The sequence below is a fragment of the Melanotaenia boesemani genome, chromosome 12 (genome assembly GCF_017639745.1).
Source record: "Melanotaenia boesemani isolate fMelBoe1 chromosome 12, fMelBoe1.pri, whole genome shotgun sequence".
NCBI lineage: Eukaryota > Metazoa > Chordata > Actinopteri > Atheriniformes > Melanotaeniidae > Melanotaenia > Melanotaenia boesemani.
The window spans coordinates 13,842,920-13,863,442 of NC_055693.1; the positions used below are offsets into that span (position 1 = coordinate 13,842,920).

The 20,523-nt window shown below is 36.3% G+C and overlaps 2 protein-coding genes across 4 annotated transcripts; one reads left to right on the plus strand and one right to left on the minus strand.

Annotated features, from left to right (window-relative positions):
- Positions 1–285: 285 nt before the first annotated feature.
- On the minus strand, positions 286–7,022 carry lamp1b (lysosomal associated membrane protein 1b). The gene is made up of 6 exons (XM_042002416.1): positions 6,663–7,022; positions 4,223–4,416; positions 4,003–4,131; positions 3,795–3,861; positions 1,487–1,654; positions 286–1,396 (listed from the first exon to the last, which is right to left on the minus strand). Exons 1-6 carry the CDS (start codon positions 6,721–6,723, stop codon positions 1,257–1,259), a joined length of 759 nt encoding a protein of 252 aa, XP_041858350.1. The 5' UTR covers positions 6,724–7,022; the 3' UTR covers positions 286–1,256.
- A 5,576-nt stretch (positions 7,023–12,598) lies between these two features.
- On the plus strand, positions 12,599–20,430 carry cd247l (CD247 antigen like). 3 transcript variants are annotated; one of them, XM_042002683.1, is made up of 7 exons: positions 12,599–12,927; positions 16,699–16,793; positions 17,154–17,183; positions 17,312–17,335; positions 17,415–17,474; positions 17,564–17,593; positions 19,992–20,430. In XM_042002683.1, the coding sequence occupies exons 1-7, from the start codon at positions 12,861–12,863 to the stop codon at positions 20,070–20,072; spliced, it is 387 nt and encodes a 128-aa protein (XP_041858617.1). In that variant the 5' UTR covers positions 12,599–12,860; the 3' UTR covers positions 20,073–20,430. The 3 variants fall into 3 exon arrangements, with proteins under 3 accessions (XP_041858617.1, XP_041858618.1, XP_041858616.1); XM_042002684.1 differs by having other exon boundaries at positions 12,602–12,882; positions 19,989–20,430; XM_042002682.1 differs by having other exon boundaries at positions 12,611–12,927; positions 19,989–20,430.
- Positions 20,431–20,523: the final 93 nt, after the last annotated feature.

A 20,523-nucleotide genomic window follows, 5' to 3' on the forward strand; every position in this document is an offset into this window, starting at 1 on the left:
GCGGTGCATGTCAGAAGCATCTCAGAAGAGCCTTGTCACGGCTCTCTGCGAAACATACATGCCGAGTCTATTTTAGACTGAGCAGAACACGTCAAGTCCAGCACAAGTCCATGTTTTTTTTATGTCTTTTAGTATCCTTAGTTGGTTTATGTAGTTTAAGACCAAACCCTGATCACATGCTAATGTAAATATAATTTATTCTTACATCTCCACATCTAAGGAGTTCAAACAACCACAACAGGTTTTGAGTGCTGATGAGATTCATGAAAGCAAAACACAAAGAGCCTCATTCATTCACCTTTATTGACTTCTTTTAAAAAACAGTTCAACCAAATCCATTAAAATATTAAATTGCTATTTGGATGTTAAGATGAACAGGTAAAATAAAAAGCAAAAATCCCACATAATTATCTGCAGTTTTCTTCTACTTCAATGTAATTTTATAGTAGTAACAGTACACAAAGGCTGAGTGAGACACAGGAAAATGTCCCATATATGTCAGCGCACTGTCAGTGAGGGAGTGAGTACCTCTGATATTGGCTTTACTTGACCATGTAACAGCTGTGAAGGCAATGACAAACCCTGACCAGAGCATTTTGGCCATTTTTATTATGTTTCTCAAGATTTCAGTGCAACATCTTTCCCTTCAGCAACCAAAACCCAGAGTGGGTTCAAATTCAGAACAAAAACAAAAACACCACCATGTGGACTTCAATAAACTAACTAGTAATCTCAGATCTTTAATGTCAGAACTGGATTAAGTGTAACTGGCAGAATTTTTTTCCCTTTATAACAAACTTCACTTTGGGCAAAACCAATAAAAATGGCCACCCAAAAACAGACAAAAAAAAAAAAAAAAAGGTAAAGTAACAATCCACTCCAATCCCACAATCCCTTGAAAATTCCTTTCACAGAAATGGTAAATATTACAACACAGCATGAGGACTCTCATTGACCCTCTGATCAACATGCATCCCCTGCTTTCCTTCATAACAGAAGAGTTTTTGTTTATTTTATTACAATCTCCCAGCAGAGTCCCTTTTTTTTTTAAATGAAAGAGTGTTTAATTTCAGAAAGCACATTTCTACCTCCATAGAGTGATCAAAACTAGTGTTACTGATGAAGGCAAAGAACAGCAAATGCACAGAGTGAAAAGGATGGAGGTACATAGGGGAAGAAGGTCGAGCATGAAGTCTCATGAAACAGTGGTTAGCATGGGTCATAGCGCACTCTGGCCTCTGGTAACATGAGTGACCTCAGATGGTTTGGTAGCCAGCGTGGCTCCTCTTTCTGCCGATGAGGTAAGCCAAGAGCACGATTAAGACGAGACCTGCTAAAGCTGCTCCGACAATGATGGGAATCAACAGGTAATCTCCATCCAGCTGGCATTCCTCAGCTAAAAAAGGGTGAGACATGAAGACATGAGAAATCAGAAAGAAAATCAGCTGATTAATTTTATTACGCTGAAACTACCAAGAGCATTCACCTGCTCCAAACTGATCTCCCTTCAGGCCGAAGGGCTGCACCTGCACCTGGAAGGTGTTGATGGAAAAATCCTGGGATACAGTCAGAGTTTGCTCCTCACGGCACTTGTATGAGAATCCCAGAGTTCCCCGCAGGTAGTCCAGACTGCTATTCTTAACCGAGATGGGATCTGTGTCAGAAGACAACAACAGAAGGAGGTGTTCTGAGTGTTTAATATGCAATCAGATGTATATGATGGGCTTCAAACAACAGCAGAGAGAGGTTTAAAAAACAAACAAAAAAAAAACACATTGTCCCAAATTCAAGTCTGACATTTTAATCCTGTTTGTGTGTTGACCATTTTAATCTTTAACTTAGTTTTTAAATGTTTGCATCACTCATTCCCTCTTCTTTACAATGTTTATTTTTTCTGCCTCCTGTTCAAAGTGACATACCCAAAATAAATTAAGTATATCTTCACAACTACAAAGCTATATGTCTAATCTGTCTCAACATAAAGCTGACATATGTCAGATTACTACAGGCTTGCCGAATCTGGTGTGTCTGGAATGCACTATGATATTGTAATGGTTATCACCTCCTAAAAGAAAACCAAATTACTATAAGTGAAAATGAGAGGATAGTAGCCTGATTTATCTAGGATGCAGTAAGGAAATGTCTGATGAGGAACTTTGTTAAAAAGAGTGAACCTGGGCAATTTTACAGATGTTTTAATAGAGGTGTTGCACAGGTAAATATCTCAGAAACCCATTGGTTGATTTTGGTTTTCAAAGTCTTTATCAGAGTCAAGAGAATTGAGAGATAGTCCCCAAATTCATCTTAGAAACACCATAAGGATCCAGAAAGACATGAACCCTAAAACAGTAAATCATCACCTTCATGATTCATTTCAGACAAAGGCAGAGTCATAGGAGGAGACTAGCAGAACTTTGTTGAGTTGGAATAAAACTTTTAAACACAAAACAGAAAAATGAAGATGCTTTATGGATTGTGATTTAATTAGACTTTTTTTTTGGGCTATTCTCTGGCTCAAGCTCAAGTTCTTGTCCCACAGTGATGAGATGCACATCTTAAAAATCGGCAGAGTCTCTGCTTTCATATTAAAACTGTTTTTTATTGTTTGCTTGAAGCAGATAAACAAGAGAAATCCCTAAAGTGGACGGTGCTATTCTAATTTTTTTGTTGCACACCCATATAATTGCTTGGGGTTTGAAGAGTGTTGTTTAGATGCCATTGCTTGGTAGAGTCTTTTAGCTGAGTTTCTCCCTGTGATTTTGGTATGCTGCATGCTAGTATTGGTGCTTCTTGGAAACGCAAAGATCTTCTGTACTGCACATATCTCATGCTGGCCCCTGTACCGGGGTTGTTGTGATGAAGAGGTTAAACCACTTTCATAACTTAACACTTTCCACACATTCTGCCTTACCTGGAAACATGAAGAACTAGTTTCTCTATGGCTTACAAAAAATACTGGGTGTTTCTCATGTAGTAGTTAAGCAGATTAAAAGCATGGTGTTTTATATTAAGTTTGACAAACTGAAAGATTAAAGGCTGATGAGCATGCTATGGTTAAGGTTTTGAGGGGCAGACTAGAAGCAGGAGTCACTGAGCAACAAGTCGGTAATGCTTTTGGAGCAGGCAGACTGCAGTCATCAAGTAGACAGAAAGGCATAGGACCACAGCTTAAACAAAAGGAGCTCATCACCTATCCAACATGCCCCATCACATCCCACCTGGTTGCAAGCAAGAGCTTTTTGAGCCTTCTGTAGCAGGCAGAGGAAACACCACCAGTGCAACTTGGACACCTTGCACCGAGAAGCCTGGGAGAGTCACACACTGCTTGATGCACACTTCATCCAAAGCAGTGGCAACAAATTAATAGACTGTGTGTTTGGCTTTGTTTCTCAGTATTTAGGGCACAGAATAATACATGCTGGCAGTTTTAATCTCAAGCTTCGTTTTGACCCCATCCAAAAACAAACTGGCTTTTTTCTTACAGTCAAGAGCTGTTAAATCAGTCTTGTCTCCAACAACAACCAGTTAGTTGTCATCTATACAAATGCTTCTGTTAATGTGATGATTCCTGACAAAAATCTTATTTTGTGCCTAATAAATTAGGTTTAATAATAAAGTAAGTATATAAGACCTAATTTGCCTTCTTGAGCATCTAGACTCATTTTCTAATGAGTTCATAAAATTACAATCCTATTCAACTGATTCAACATACACCCTGAGTACAACAAAAAAAAAAGTAAAGACAAAACTGAAGCATTAACTATACTGTAACCAATGAAGAGAACACCACTCACCTTTCACACCAGGCCAAACTGCCGTCAGAGTCACCTCATTAAGGTGGTACTTGCTGGACGTAGTATTCTGGAAACAAGACCACAGGGTCAGCATGAAGGCATTCAGAGGGGTTTACATCAAGCATTTGCTGCCATCTAGTGGCTTCTTTATGAAGTACAACATGCTAAATAAGCAGACAGACAAATAGCACAGGGTACAGTGACTCACCAAAGTGAAGACAAAGGTGAGGTTGGTTTTATCCCCATCTGTTGTGAGCTGCAGGCTGGCAGTCTCTGACTTACATGAGCCAGAAATCTTTGTTTCATTTGGTTTAAGGTTCACAACATCGTGCACAGTCTGGAAATAAAAGATTAAATAGTTTTAATACTTGTTAGACTCTAAAGTTTTAGCTCCAATTTATACAGATAACAGGTTTTATTTTGGACACCTTATTCTGGGAAAAAGAGTTGAAGGAGACGTTGAGTTGGATGCCCATGTTCGCTAGTAAACAGATGGTGCCGTTGCTGCTGGTGACCTGATAGTTTCCTCTTTCAGGTCGCTCGGGGTCTTTGTGCGGCGCAGCAGTGGTTTGGGGAGTGGTTGGTGGGGTAACAGTAGCAAAACTCTGATGGAGGGCAGCAGCTGCAAAATATATTTGTTTATAAGTCTTAGAGAGACATAATGTGACCAAACAAATAAATCTGGTATGACATGGCTGTCTGACTCAGCTTTTACAAATTACGATAACTAAAATTAGTGTTCTTTATTCTGGCATGCAACCTGGAAGTTTGATATATTTTTTTAGTTTGACTAAGTGCTGTTTTCACATTCAGCTGCTTCAGATGCAGAGTTACTCCAAGTTTAACATGTCTGCAGCAACACACCACAGGTTTCTTACAAATGATCTTACGCAATGTACTCAATTGTGATGTGGAAACTTAAATCTGACAACCGAGTATTGAGTCAAGCAGAAAAGGCATTGCTGATATCGATAACAAAAACATTTGTATGTGTAAGCAGTGGAGTCAGCTATGCTTGCTTTTGACAAGTTATCACTGTCACCACAGCAAACACTGACATCAGGGTCATGTGACACACTGTTATGAAATGCATAGAAAGTCACACAGTAAACGGCAGCAGCTACACATAGAAATGCTACTTCATTTAAAAGTAAAACGTTTTGAGAGTCAAAGTAATCTTTTTTAAAAACATTTATCTGGCTGCCCTGCTCTACACCATTAGTACACTCATACTTGAGACAAATAAATAAAAAAAAAAAAAAAAAGATCAGTCCACGCCACTGCTTTAATTCCTGTGCATAAATAAAGAATCCTTCAAAATGTGACTCGTTTGAGGGGGTTTTTAGAAATAGCTAGTTTTGTTCCTGACAAACATGTAGCTCATGTGGACATCCTGTTTTATCTCCCATCAAGGGCTGCATACTATACAGAAAAATAAAAATAATGTAGAGCTTTTTTTTCTACAGTAATATGTAGGAGAGCTGTAATAACAGATAATAATAATGATTCCTGGATACCTTTACTTATAAAACACAAGAATTAGTGAGTGACAAGCACCCTCTGCAAAATAAGTACACACACACAAAAACATCAGTGGAATATAAACAAAAGGTGATGGAAACCAAAAAAGAAACTGAACTAAATTTGTTTATTTAAATCAACAGCACAAACCTCAGTATAATGAGAGCAAAGTCTGGACTGATGCAATGCAAATGTAATCCATGAGCATTATGCATTTCATTTGCATGTTGGGTAGTGATACATGAATAGATAGGTGTTACTGAATTAGCTGGAGCATTATACTGCTCCATTTTCCCCATCCTAAAAAGCTTCAGAAGGTCAGAAACAGGGCTTTACATCTGCTTTTCTGTTTGGTACACTGACACCAGATCCACTGCATATATGTTAAAGATCAATTTGCTTTAAAGAAAATTCAGTACAATTCAGAATAATTTTTTCTAGATTGTTATGGTACACTTTTATATCTGTTGAGTTGCACTTCACTACATAGGCATCCCTAACAAATTTAAGTCAATTTTGAATATATATATATCTATATATATAGAGAGAGAGAGAGAGAGAGAGAGACAGAGAGAGAAATGTCATATTTTTTTAATATCATGAAGCCCTTATACCAATTATGAATGGTGCCTTCTGGCTCCTGAGGATTTATTATTATCCAACCAACCAGGTTAACGCTACTCGACCTCAACTCTGCAAACAACACCTGATAATGGTGATTTCTGTTTTTTCCCCCTGTACTGTCATATGTTCAACTTTTCAGTGCTTCCGTCAAAACAAAGGTCATGTTTTTCTTGTTTTCGACTGCGTTGGTTTGTCTGTTAGCAAAATAATTCCAAAAAGTTATGGACGGATTTTAATTACATTTATTATTATTATTAATAATAATAATAATAATTTATTTTAGGGGTGATGCGGATCGCCGCCTGGATCCAGGAATTTATTAAAGGATTCTTTTCTATGTGCGGATAGGGATGATGTTGCCATTAGAGCTTTTAATTAAAAAATAATACCCACAATCATTGGGGAAAAATTACAATGGCTTGGCGGAGGTCTGCGGTGTCTGAGTGCTTCTAGTTAGAGAAGTGGCAGAACTTGGTCTCAGCAAAGACGTTTGAAACACGGATTTTACTACAATCTTACACTTTAAGTAAAGGTAAATGATAGGACCTTGGTAATTACAATATATATATATATTCAAACATAAAACAAATCTTTATGAAGGGAAACCCGTTAGCAGGGTTAGTCAGCAATAATGCTGTCTTTTAGCACCCGTTTAGGACAGGTTATTTGCGACCTCCTGAGTTGGTTAAGTCGTATCTCACATGTAAACCGAAAAATACTTACCTAAAATCAAAGGTAACGTTAGTCCTAGACACCATGACTGGACACGAGCAATCTGCGTCATGTTTATTGTCCGGGTGAAATCACAGCAGCAGCAGCAACAACAGCCGACGGGACGCAGCTAGTTAGCTACAGTTAGCAGATGTTGTGCTAGCTAGGCTAACGTTAGCGTCACAACAACAAGAGACAAAAGCCAAAGACTGAAAGGACACTGGTAACGAATTTTTACTATTAGCGAGTATTAACTTTCTTTTCAGTTTACATAAGCAAGCTGTGATATTAGTTAAGTTTGCCTTTGACACTGATCATCGCCACCACTGCAAACGCTGACAACAGGGTCATGTGACACACGGTTAAGAAACACCGAGAAAGTCACGTGGTAGCAGACAAACAGATTTGTCTCATTTTGTACAAGTCTCAATCGAGAAAATTGTCCTAGTGGCGTAGGAATGACCCAGATCCTTAGTCTATGTGAAAGTTTTCCGTTAAATATTTAGACCAAACTACTAAAAGTCCTGCGTTTGTACAGTTTTCTCATTACATTACACTAGTCTACTAAAATTACTTTTAAAGCACCAGTTTAGATGCAATTAACTATAATTTCTGTTAATGCATTAGCAACAGTTTGATTTGGTTTGCTTAAGGTATACATCATCAGCAGTTACATAGCCCTAGTTAATTCACTAAGTCACAGTCTGAGTATTAAATCAATGCTAAATTCATTTTCTATTGACCATACCAAAAAAAAAAGAAAGTTGTTGCCCTGGTGTATGATGAATGACAAGGTGTCCTTTTGGAGAGTTTTACCAAATTTGGCTTCTAACAAATTCTGAATAGCAACCATGCTCTGTAACATTACATGAAATTAACTGGTTATGTTATGGAGTGCCTGAAAATAAGCTGGTTGCACAACTAACAATGTAGTAATACAATTAAAAAAAAAAAAAAAAAAAAAAAAAAAAAGAGGGGGGGGGGGGGGCCTTATGTCAAATAAATAGCATAACATCACAGTGATTTTTGTTACCACAAAAAATCTAGTAAATAAGTTGTATAATGTTAGTTGGTTTCTAGCTTAATACAAAACAAACATACCAGTATAGTCTTTGGTCTTTGTTGATGCATTACTCTCCTAGCAGGGTATGAGGACACCTAAAACCTTCTGTGCAAACATGCATTAATAAGGTCAACTGCACTGTCCAAATTTCATGCAAAATAAGTTTAGAGAGAACATTCCCAAAGGCACAATAAGTGGAGTAAACTTACTCAAGAGGCCACCTTACTGCTTTACTTTACGCTTCTTACAGAAAATGTTCACTGCTAGGACCACCCATAAGATGTGGATAGGGACTAAATAGAGTTTTTCAAGAAACATATGCATTCAGTTAGTGCTTCAAAGTCCTGCAAAGCTTTGCAAATGAACTGATCACAGTTAGCACAAAATCATATGTTCATTTGCTTATACACTCTAACAAATTAGCTATGTTATCTGTATTTCACCCCGAGTCATATACCTGTCATCCATACTTTATGCGTAGGGCTCTGATATGAATTCACCAAGTATTTAATTTGTGTTTTTAAAGCTTTCTACGAGTAAGATAGTAAACAATAATGCTTTTATATGGTAGGGGATAACTGAGAGGCTTGGCTTAGCACAAAGAATTGGAAGCAAGTTTTCAAAGTTTAAAGTTTAACTCAGAAATGCCCCTAAAGTTTATTACGTGTAATTACTCTTTGTAATCTGGATATAAACAGAACTGTAATTTACAGTCTGTAAATATATCTTGGGACAGATTATTAGTGTATTATACTACAACACAGTTCCCTGGCAACAGGGACGCTGGCCATCTGGCATACAGGGCATTTTCTTAGTGGGAACAACGTGTTTCTTTGAGCCAACAGTTAATTTCTTGGTCTGACGGGCCCATAAAACTCAATGGAACGTTTATTAAATTATGAATGATGTCAGAGTTTCCACAAGGAGGACTGCTGTTTAACTGGTTGTGTGCATTGGTTAACTGATTGTTTTGACTGGTTAACTGGTTGTGTTCAGTGGTTAAAACACCCATCAAGTTCAAACCTATTACCTAGGCTAGGCTGTATGTTATTAGTTGTGGGCAGATTTTGGATATGTGTCAAAATGTATTAGAATCAGCTTTTGTGTAGGTCAGCAGTGCCCAAATCCAGTCCTCAAGAGGTACTAACTTTTAGATGCATCTATTCTCCAACACACCTGAATTAAATTGCTGAATTCCCTCATCCACATGTTATTGAGATCTGCAGAGGCCTGGCAACAAGCCATTCGTTTGATACAGGTGTGTTGAAGAGGGAACACATCTAAACATTGTGCCCAAGTCAGGACAATATAAAGAAATAAAAATATTTTTACATTTTTTATTATTATTATTTAGCCTACATATTTCAATATCCTAATACAGATGCAACAGTTTGACTCTTAACCAAAATTACAATAATTCTGAACATGACTTAATCATTGTTTTTTGTTTGTTTAGTTTTTAAAGAAACAGACCATCTAATCTTTAGTTTAACCTACTTTAGATAACATCTCCTGAAGAGAAAACCAGGCAGCAGACACTGAGACACATTATCCAGAAACACTTTTCATCTAATCCATCATTTCTCATGTCTGTTCTATTTTCTTTCTCCATCAAATACAAAGTAGGAGATTTTGCTCTAATATTCATCACTGTGATGGAGTATAGATTTATAATTTATTAACAAATTAATACTGCATGGTTTTAGTGGCTTTAAGGCGTTTCACGATTGATAATCACATAAGGCAGAACAAAGATTTGTAATGTCCATGATTATATATGGGCCAGTCTGGATCACAATGCCAGGGATGATTTTTTTTTTGACCTAGTCCAACCCCTGCCTAGCAATGTGACATTTCCAACTCTACAACTGCACCATCTGTTGATGTGTGTTTAGCTAAAACATTCTCTTGTGCTGCAGCAACACACATCTCTCAGTTTCTGTAAACCTAAAGTTAGTCATTTTTACTTTTCACTTTTTGAGAAAGTTTGATGAAGCCAAGTTTGCTCTTTACTATTCTTTATGTTAAGCTAAGCTAGTTCTTATATGTTAAGCTAAGCTAAAGGCACAAGCACCAAACAACACAAACAATTGCATATCACGCTTACTCCTCCCTAAAATTAAAAAAAAAAAAATGTACAAAATATTAACATTTTACTTATCGCTTTACCCATTCATTACATTGTAATTAAAACAGTCTTAAATATCATACTTGATATACTTAAATATCATCTTGAGAGAGTCAAGCTTGAATATTTAAATTAGGTTTAACTTGTTTGGTCACCTTATTAGGTTGGACCTCATAAGTGCCTAAATATTTTACACATTGGTGTCAAAATGAAGTCTCCTTGCAGTGCAACTTAACCTAGCGTCACTCTTCTGTCTGCTAGTTCAATAGTTTCCTCAAGTATCACAGATTGGTGTGATTATCCAATTTGAGACAGACACTATAAGAAGGATACAGAGGTCTTGTGTGTGTTACCCTTTCCTTTACAAAGACACTCAACTGTTTAGCAGCCTGTCTCTTGACCTTTGAGAGTCTAGCTTTTAAAACAGGCTGTAACCGGCAGCATGTGTCAGATCAGTTTGCAGCCTGCTGATGGGTAGCTCACATTCATGTTTTGTTCTTCAAAATCTAAACTGAAGTGTCACAACACTTTTAAACCATTGCTGATAACTTGCTGTGATATACAGAAGTTGGAATCTGACATTAAAATATAAATCCATAATTATATTTCTGGCAGTGTGAGATCTGAAGTGGAGATATGTACCCTGAGCAAGGTTACACAGATTCTGTGCAGTCAGTGGCAGGACTGCAAAAACTACACCACTGAATTTCATGGAGCTTTCACTGAGAGTCACACGATGTGATGCAGAAGTTATGCTGACATAATGTTTTCTTTATAACATATTGAAAATAGCAGATGAGACTCATTATGTTGTACTGAATGTATATATACAGTTTATATCTACTAATGCAGGAACTGAGCTATAAGCAACATGCAAGTCAACAGAAAGGGTAAATCTCATCAGTATTCACACAAGCATGCAAAAAGCAAAAAATGACAGCAAAAGCTCTGAAATATTTGCTGACACATTCACACAATGTCTCTCGCGGTGATGATTTGAAGATTTTACGAGGGATCTGGGTGGGAAATATTCTGTAGAAAGTCTGGAGCCACTGTTGCAGACTTACAGCAAAACAGCCTAAGAAAGCAAAAATTTTCCTATTATGATAATTAAAAAAAAAAAATGTATTTGTATAGCACTTTTCACAGATATAGAATCACAACATGCTTCACGAAATACAATTAAAATTAAATAACATACAGAAAGAATAAAAAGACTAAAACATATTTGAAACAAAATTTATATCAACAATAAAACAGCAATAAAACCCAATGTCTAACTAAAAGCCTGTTTAAAAAGCCAAGTCTTTAACTGCTTTTTAAATATATCAACAGTGTCTAGGCAGCAAAGGGAAAGCGGAAGAGCGCTCCACAACCTCAGTGCAACCACTTGAAAAGAGCACTAAAACAAGGTTTTGGGACCTCCAGTAACATCTTGCCTTCTGACTTCCCACTGCAGGTCGGGGAGTAAATCTAAAGCAGGTCACAGGTGTAAGGAGGAGCTTGACCTTGCAAGGCTCTAAAAGTAAGTGTCAAGATTTTAAAATGTATGCTAAAGTTCACTGGCAACCAGTGAAGGGAGGCTAAAGCAGGCATGATATTGGCCCATTAGTGTGTCCTAGTTAGCTCCTACTTCAAAATTCTTTGGTGATTTTTTAACATGAAAGTGTTCTGACTATTGTCCACTGCAGGAAAGACTCTGACTACCCAAGAGTACAGCATACAACTTAAGAAAGTTATCTCACTTAAGAAAACCCCTTAAATACTTTAATAGTTGCTTTCATTTTCTCTGAAACCATGATGAACACAGAGAAACTTTTTTATCAAGATAAAGTTCATAAATGTTTTATTATTATTATTTGTTTTCTCATTGAAGATATACTCCTGTATTAGTACTCTGCAACATCATTGAAAATGCATGGGTCTATGTGGGACTCCCCTGAAACACTCACCCAAGACATTAAGGAGGAACTCTAAGAAATAGTCCACTTTCAGGTTATATTTCTTATTTTCCACAAGGTTTAGGTTTATTAAATTTTAAGTATAAAATTTCTTTGTCAGTGTTGTGTGTTTATTCATTTATTCTGGTAAATACATCTTTCTTTACTATTTGAGATTAGTTTACATTTATTTCTGACATGCATGAGTGGTACCCTCTAATTATTGGCTTTACAAAGCCACCCATACAGCTCATTTGTGGTGTGTTATTGAATGGGTCAGAAGTAAGTGAAAAACTGAAAAGGAACAGTTTTATAGCCCAGGCTGCTACTAACTTAGAGCAGGCTAATAAACAAGTCTGACTTTAGTCCTACTTATCGTTGGTGCATTTTATGACGTTGATGGTCTGTTTCTGAACTAAGATGTGTAAACGATTTGTTCCATTTCATGAGACTGACTCACTACTGGAGCTGTTGTTTCAGCATTGTGGACAGCAGAATTGTTTATTTGTTGTGTGCCACCCAAGTGATGACCATTTAACTATTATATTATTATCTATTATTTGTATTTTTAAAAAATGATCTAATTTTGATGTAAAAGACTTCACCTGTGGTTTGTGGTGTAAACAGGATGAAGGCTACTGTGAGTATGGCCACCCCTTGCTACCCCTTGACACCACACCTGTTTGTTACAAACCACGTATCACTCAATAACGTATAATAAGTTTATAAAATAATACAAAAAGTTAAATCATCTATTATTTCACCAACATATTGCTGCACAGGTCTGTTTCAGGTGGGAGGTAATCAGAGGCAGATGAGACCCTCAGGGATGTTGTAATCATTCTGGAAGAACATAGCACTTATGAAAACAGTTGAGAAAAACTGAGCCAGCGAGCACTGCAGTGGGTGTTGAAGTTTGCAGGCTGCTTTGAAGTGAGCAACACCCAGTCTCAGTCCACTGTCAGGCTGACAGTTCAGCCTCTTCCTCTGATCAGACTGATCAAAACGTAGCGTGAGGTAACTCGAAGCAGCCAAGAAGAAGAAAAAGTTGGCTTCAACTGACTTAAAGGGGGAAAGAAATGGACACACACAAAAGGACAGGTGCGTTGGTACTGTTCGTCCTTCTGGTGCCTGTCTCCTGTCAAGGTAAGTGAAGCAAACAGGCTGTTTTATTCACACTGATTATACAGAGTAGGAAAAAAACGACCTATAACTTTACTGTATGTGACTGAGGAGACCCAGATAACATGGGTGGTGTTAAAAAAAAAGATGTCGCTTTCGGTTAACTGAGAATAGTAAACCCAAATCTGATTGTCTGAAATGCATTTTAGTGTCTTACAAAAGAGCTTTTACCTAATTAGTTGTAGGTTTAGGTTTAACAGCGTCTGCATCACTTTTTATATTTTGATTATTAAAATAAAATGTGCCAATAAAACTTTATCAGCTGCAACAGTTAATTAAATTTACATTAGATTTGTATAAAGGCACTTAGTTTTCCGTTAAGCACAAGGTCATTTGTGACTGCCCTTGGAGAAATATTTATAAATGAAGCAGTAAATTAGTCACTCCTCAGATGTCTCTAGAATAGTCACTTGTGTCATTTTCAGATCTTTCCCCCTGCACAGTTTTCATATAAAAAACACATTTCTACTTTTAATTTATTATTCTAAAATGGGTTTTCTTTTACTGGAACACATGAAACTTAAGATGAATAAATGATGACAAGCTTCCTGTCCTGTGATGACCAAAAATTAAAACTGGTTACATTTATAGATTTATTTCTTGAAATGTTGGTTATTTTTCCTCTGTAGCTTTTTCTGTGTAGAAAAGCCTTAACAGTCTCTGACTGCCTTTTACATTAATCCCAAAATACCTCAATTTATTTATAGTTTTTGAAAAACTGAATGAATACGGGCAAAAATATCAAGAAATATAACAAAAAGAAAAGGACTCGAACAAAATTAGATACAAAGTTAATTAGTACAAAGTCATTTAAGTGTTTCCCAAATAGTCTCTTTTAGCTTGTAGTTAGAGTGAAAAAATAAATAAATAAATAGTGTCAAGTCTGGTTGTGTTTTACTCTGGTGAATTTGCATAAATTTGTTTTAAAACTTTCTGCTGCAAATAGAAATGTTGGAGGTGAATTTTTGCTCCTCATTTTCTACATTTAATAGAACTTACACAGCAGAAAACTACAATCATAACCACTCATGCAACCTGTCAAATGTTTTGGTTACTTTATTTATCATTTACTTACAGTTATACATTCACTGGGTTGAGTCTCCAATCTGTAATAAGCAATTATAAACAGAGATGTTGAGAGATTAGCAAATACCTACAGCAAACAACACCCTAATGGCCTAACGTGCCGTTTCCTCCATTTATTTCCTTTTAAAGCCGCTTTAAGAATGAAAAAATAGTCTTGTTTGTACAAAGTTTGATAACACAATGTTATTATCAGGATATTCCCACTGTTCATAAAATTGTTATGTAATTTACACTCTTTTTTTTTTGCATAGTTTTACACATTTTCCTAAAAATGTGTGGTGTTTTTGGGGGAGTTTTAAGATTATCAGTAGAATTTGTGTGTCGCATTTAAAAATGATTGACACATTGGTAGGACATTATTGATTCAATTGTAACTTGGGCCATGAGCGAACCAACACAAAAATAGTAATAACTATCCTGCCATCCTTTGGCTACACCTACTTATCCCAATGCAGGGAGGGGTCTCCCTCCTACCGCCATCCCACCAGGTCACCAGTCCGTCCTGCAGCCAAAATCGAGAGAAACAACCATTCAAACTCACACTAATTCCTAAAAAAAATTTAAAAACACCAAATGAATCCAACATGCATGTTTTTGGACTGTTAGAGTAGATTAAAACTATGCAGATAAATTTAAACTGGAAAATGGAGTAATAAATCATCAAGTAATTTAAATGATTAAAACCAAATACAAATTACTCTTTTTAAAACTAAACTTTTTAAAAACTCTGTAGACTTTCAAAACCTAACAGCTAGAATGACTCGTCAAAATCTTATTTGGTTGATGAGTATCTGTGATTCTTCAACACTACCGGATCTAAAATTGAGCAAAGTGATATTTAAATGTGAGAATGATAATAACAAGATGTGACACCTACACAGAAGGTGGCTTAAAACTTTTCACGGTACATAAAACCACACAAGAAACCCTATTGGTGCAGCGGCATCATAAAATATTTTACATTTGTTAAATTGCTAAGCTTTGTGCTGTTTATATTGGTATAGTTTGGGCTTGTGGCCCTCAAACGCACCTGCAGAGTCCTGACATGGCTCTGTGAGTATGCAGGTGAGCTGTTACTAATAAAACAATATTTGGAACACACAAACTTTCAGGTAAAACCACACATTTTTTTGTCTACAAGCTAACCAGCTGCGTGACAGAGGCTTCACTCATTTTTTTCTAATTCCCTGCATGAGAAGTGTACAAGGTTTTCTAACTTTTCTGCACATTTTTCTACAAAATAACACCTTACACATTAGCTGATTGAAGAAAGATAAAACGGAACAGAAAGATGAACTTCAGAGTTGCTATGGAAACGTTTACAACAGCTTGACAACCCATTTTAGTAAGTGGAAGTTGCACAATTGTGTTGTCTAAAAGTAGGAAATTTAAAGTAATCTAGGACAAAACAAAATGTTGCATCCTGAGACAAGTTTATGATGATAGATCAAGATGTGATGAGGACGTTAAAGCCTCTTAATCACCACGGCGGGCTTCTTTCTCACAACTGAGCTTCTGTTCCAACCGCATTTTGAGATAAATGAGCTTCAGCAAAACCTCACGGCAGCCCATCGCACTGACAGGAAGACATTTAAGGTTCTGAGCTGCAGATATGTAGTTTCTTATTTCCTGTTTGGGGGGTCTCAGTCACTCAGCTGTGTCTCACCACAGTGCTGTTTTTCCATTCAGATTTACATAAAAACATGTCCGTTGTTTTAGTTTCCCCCCTACAATCTCTGTTTCTATATTATATTTGGTTATTTTTTTAAATTTTAAGTATGCACATACAGTGAAATGATGACTTTTTATTGCATTTACTGAAACAAGAAATTGTTTTAGACATACCATATCTACGTATCATGTCAAATTAATGTACCACGCTCATTTACCATTTTGCATGCAGGGAAGTGGGTGCCATCTTGTGAAGCCTTCTCTCCCATGACCTCTGCTTACTTACTGTTGCAGCATGGTTAGATTTTGTCATGTTTGGCTAAAAATGATCAAATCTAGTGTAGAAGAGAACAGATGGAGAAAGAAAAAAGGTTTGTGAAACAGTGTTGTACCTTAAAATCATTCCCTCAAAAATCTGATTTCCATTTTTTTTTTTTTTTTTTTACTGAACAAATTATAGTAATTCCCAATAAATGTGGCTTTACTTTACTACTTTAAGTAGTAGGGCTTATGAGTAACTAAATTTGTAACAGATATCTTTCATTCACATCTAGTTATGAGCAGTAGAAATGGACGGACATGTGATTTTAGAGGCTGGTCTTACAGTTTAAGCATAGATAGTGTTTTATTAGTGTGTTATGAGATATGTGAAGATCCCATGTTGTATTTGTAATGTATTGTGTGTGGTCACTGTTGTTTGTGTTTTGTGTAAAAGCCTAACTAGGGACGGGCATTGAGAATTAGCTGCTGTAGTGTGTGACATGACTCATGAAACATACTTGTCCCTATCAACTAAATCAATTTTGATTTGATTTGAGAAATACCATCCAGATGTTAGAATTCCAGGTCTGTGAATGCAAATAAAACAAATTTAAACAAACTAACGTGCGATGTCAGATTTAAAACAGGCAGTATCAGGTCAGTCCCTCCAACACTGTGCAGCCGATTGAATTTCTCTCCTCTCTGTTTGCTCTGTAGAGGTTTTTTTTACTGATCCGGTCATCTGCTACTTCCTGGATGCGTTTCTGATGGTTTACTGCGTCGTTGCCACGGCATTATTCTTCAGAGAAAAGGTGAGGTAGAGCAGGAGTCAGGGCATGGATATGTTGCTTTTTGAAAAAAAAAACAATTTTTTAATATATTAATATAACAATTGACTATTTTGTATTTCATGAAATAATTCATAAATCCTGTTAAAAACAAAAACAATTAAATATTACTATTTCCCTTTGTTAAACTAGTAATTATGGTGTGTTGATAGCTGATCAGTTATTTTGGCTATAATGTGAAGAAATCAGTTGTAATAACTACTTTTCACTCTTCTTGACACCTGACAGACTAATTAATTTTTTTTATTGATTTAGTGAACCTGAATATAAGAGCTATTATATCAATGCAGCAATTAATTGAAGTTTTGTTTAATTTCCATCTAGTTTTCAAACATGCCACCTGTTGTAGAGTCTGTAAGTAGAGAAACTTTACATTTTATCCTCAGTATCTTTACTTTTGGTTGTGCTGATGATCACTATTTTTCAGCTTATGTGTATGTGATGACATGTGAATTCAATCTTAATTCTGTCTTTAACATTAGGATGAAAAGGGGGGTATTTACCAGGTGAGGACATCTGTTTGGCATGTTAATCTAGCTGCTGCTCTGTTTCAATAGGCTTATGGATTGTTTGATTTTGCTCTAGGAGCTTGAGAGGCCAATGGATGCTGATCCTTACCAAGTGCTTGAACCATCAAAAGGAAGGGTGAGTCCCCCCCTGTGTGAGATTCTTCAATGCACATGTTCTCACCTTTCTTATATCTGAAATGCTGTTGTGTTATTTTGTATTTCTAGAAAAAGGCTGGCAGGAAAAAGAAAGCTAAGGTAAGGGAGTATATTTACTTAAATTGTCATCAGTTTTTAGCTCTGTGACGCCTCACCAGCCACATTAATGTGCTCTGTGAATTATACTTTTCAGTAAAACAAGTAATCTGTGATGTTTTTTGTCCTTTGAGGAAGCTTCTGCATTTGTAGTTTGTATTTTTTTTTTACTTTAAATCTGCTTTTGATTTGTCATAACGTGGACTTTCCTGTGACAAAAAAGGAACTGAAGCTACAACCAATAAAATAAGGAACTCTTGGAGGATGCTCATTCAGCTTTTAAAAATAGATTTTAGAGGAAGCAAAAAGATGAAGAAAAGCACAGTCAGTTTGTTTTAGTTTCTCTGGATTGTATGGCAGCTTGAATTCTTGAGGCAAGGACTTCACTAATTAAAAACAACTTTTTTTGTTACTTCCAGCTTTCTTGTGTAGCAGTTGACAGATCAGACCCATTGTCCAACATTTCAGTGACCACCTGTGCACAGAGCTCATTTTTGCCATTTCCTCTGGTCCATTACCTGACATCAACCCTACACTATCAATGATTGTGGAAAATTTGCTGTTTTTCTTCACCGCCATTTCTATGTTTCATTGGATTTTCACCAAACAAAAGATTGCAGCAATCTGCCCAATGCTGTATATCACTTTCATCCAGTCATCCACAGTCCACGTATACTTCTCTTTAGTCCACTCTGTGACTTTGTTTTCTTTTATTTAGATATTACAATTGTTTAACGTTTGCTTTATGGATGTAAATCCCATTTACCTCAACTAAATCTTATAATTTTCCTTTATAATATGTTAGAACCTGATTCTTTTCTTGGAAGCTCGAGAACAAAAAGACAAGAGAGGATCTCTTAATAATTCAGCAAAGATTTATTCTAATTCAGGTCACAGGTAAAGCAATGCAGCGCTGGGCTCAAAGCCCTGAGCAATGGATGTGATCACATTTTATCTTCTTAGACCGGGAGACTGTCTCGTACATGGGATGGCTTGACACGCAACCGACTGTAACTGCCAGTTATCATAGACGTAAGCAGGCCACCTACTGCTCATGCAATAGGTTAGGATGTGCTGTTCAATGTGTGTGAATGTTGAATTTAGGCATGTATCTAATGCAACAGACCTGACTGAGAACTGATCATTAATCACATCTGGTTCTTGCTTAAGTCATTCTATGTATATCTAACTGATGGTTTGTAGTTGTATCACAATCTTGCTTATCTGTCAGCATGCATGCACATGCATGTGCTGGATGTTCTTGGAACACACTGAGTCACATGAGTTCTATTAAAACACAACTTGTAAACATTTGTATTAGAGCTAAAACAGTTCAGAATGTAACCAATTATTACAATTATATATTTTCTATTTCCAGGTATATGGCTTTGAGTTTTCATTCTTGACACTTTGACTTCTTTCTTTGACACTAATCACAAAATATTAGGGATATTCGGCTTTTTGTTTGACGTCACAGTGTGTCTAAAGTGCACCATAGTCTTTACTGGTTAACTTAATTTGACTTTCTCTAACTTTTAAATGCGCTCGTGCAACTGTTATATGTTTAAGTATTTAGTGATAACATGCTGTTCTCTAACAAGAGATTAACAGCAAAAAAAAAAAAAAAGTGTCTGAACCACAAATAAATGTATTTAAAGTCTTCTTCTTGTGCACATTTTAACATCCTCAGTCCAAGACCTAACACGTGACAAGTTCGTGAGACGTTGACATTTTATGTTGTGATATACCCACCACTTAGATTAAGGAATGATCATTTCGTGACTATTTAAATGCCTTAAATTTAAAATGTACAGAATGAATGTTTTACACTTTGTCACTTTCACCCATAATTTGAATACATCTCTAACTTTTGGTGAGTAGTCCATATGTTACCATTTTACAGCCTTCCCATTTTGTTCGTATATAGCTAAAAATTTTACACGACTGGTAAAAAAAGAAACGTTTTTTGATAAAATCCGAGTTGTATTAACTTTTTGAAGGAGTTTTGCAATCTTTTCCCTCTTCTTGGGCCATTTTTCTTCTCAGTCTGCAAACTGCAACACAAGTCTGGCAAGAATTGACTTATACAGGTATTTATTTTATAAGTGTAAATTACTTGATGAGTTTAGTCTTATCTGCAATTTTTTTATACAAAACATACAAACAGCTGAATAATCATCCTCAAAGAGTGAATCCACGTTATGCTTCAAATAAACTTAAAAGGGTCTGAAAACTTTCTAAATGGACCTAGTAATAGATTGGGTTTATATTACTTAAGCGCTCATAAACTGTGACTTTCCTTGTGGAGACATACTTTTGCACTCATGCATATTTCTCTCCTCTGGTACACCAGAGCGTATTGGGCTTGAAGCTTTAACATCTTCTGTTCTCTCTACAGCAGAACCACACCGAGCAGAGGGATCAGGATCCATATGAACTACTGAATGTCCCAGGCCGTCCACCAGCTGCATCTGCTCGTTGAGGCGGCATTGCTGAAAACAACTATTATCTGACTGAGTGACCACTGCAGCAAGCTGGTCTTGTATTAAAGAAATATTATTTGGCTTTGTATATCAAATGTGAGGATTTGCTGCTTTCTCACTTTTATGTAACTATATATATTTTTTGTATTGGTTTTCAGATGCCGGTCAAATTAAGATGTCTTGTTTATTATAGGAGCAGTTTTTTCTTCACTTTATAGACAAGTTGAAAGTTGCAGCTACACATTTTTTATTTAAATCTGTGATAGCTATCAGCATGTTCTTTTAAGTAACATTTGTATTTTCACCTTGCTATTTAAATTTTTTTTTTTTTTTTTTTTTTTAAAAAAGCCATTTTAACACAGGAAAGAACAAAGTAACAGGCTGTTTAAGCACTTTGGCTTTCTATAATAAAACTGTATAGAACAAGTACCACAGTATACCAACAAAAGA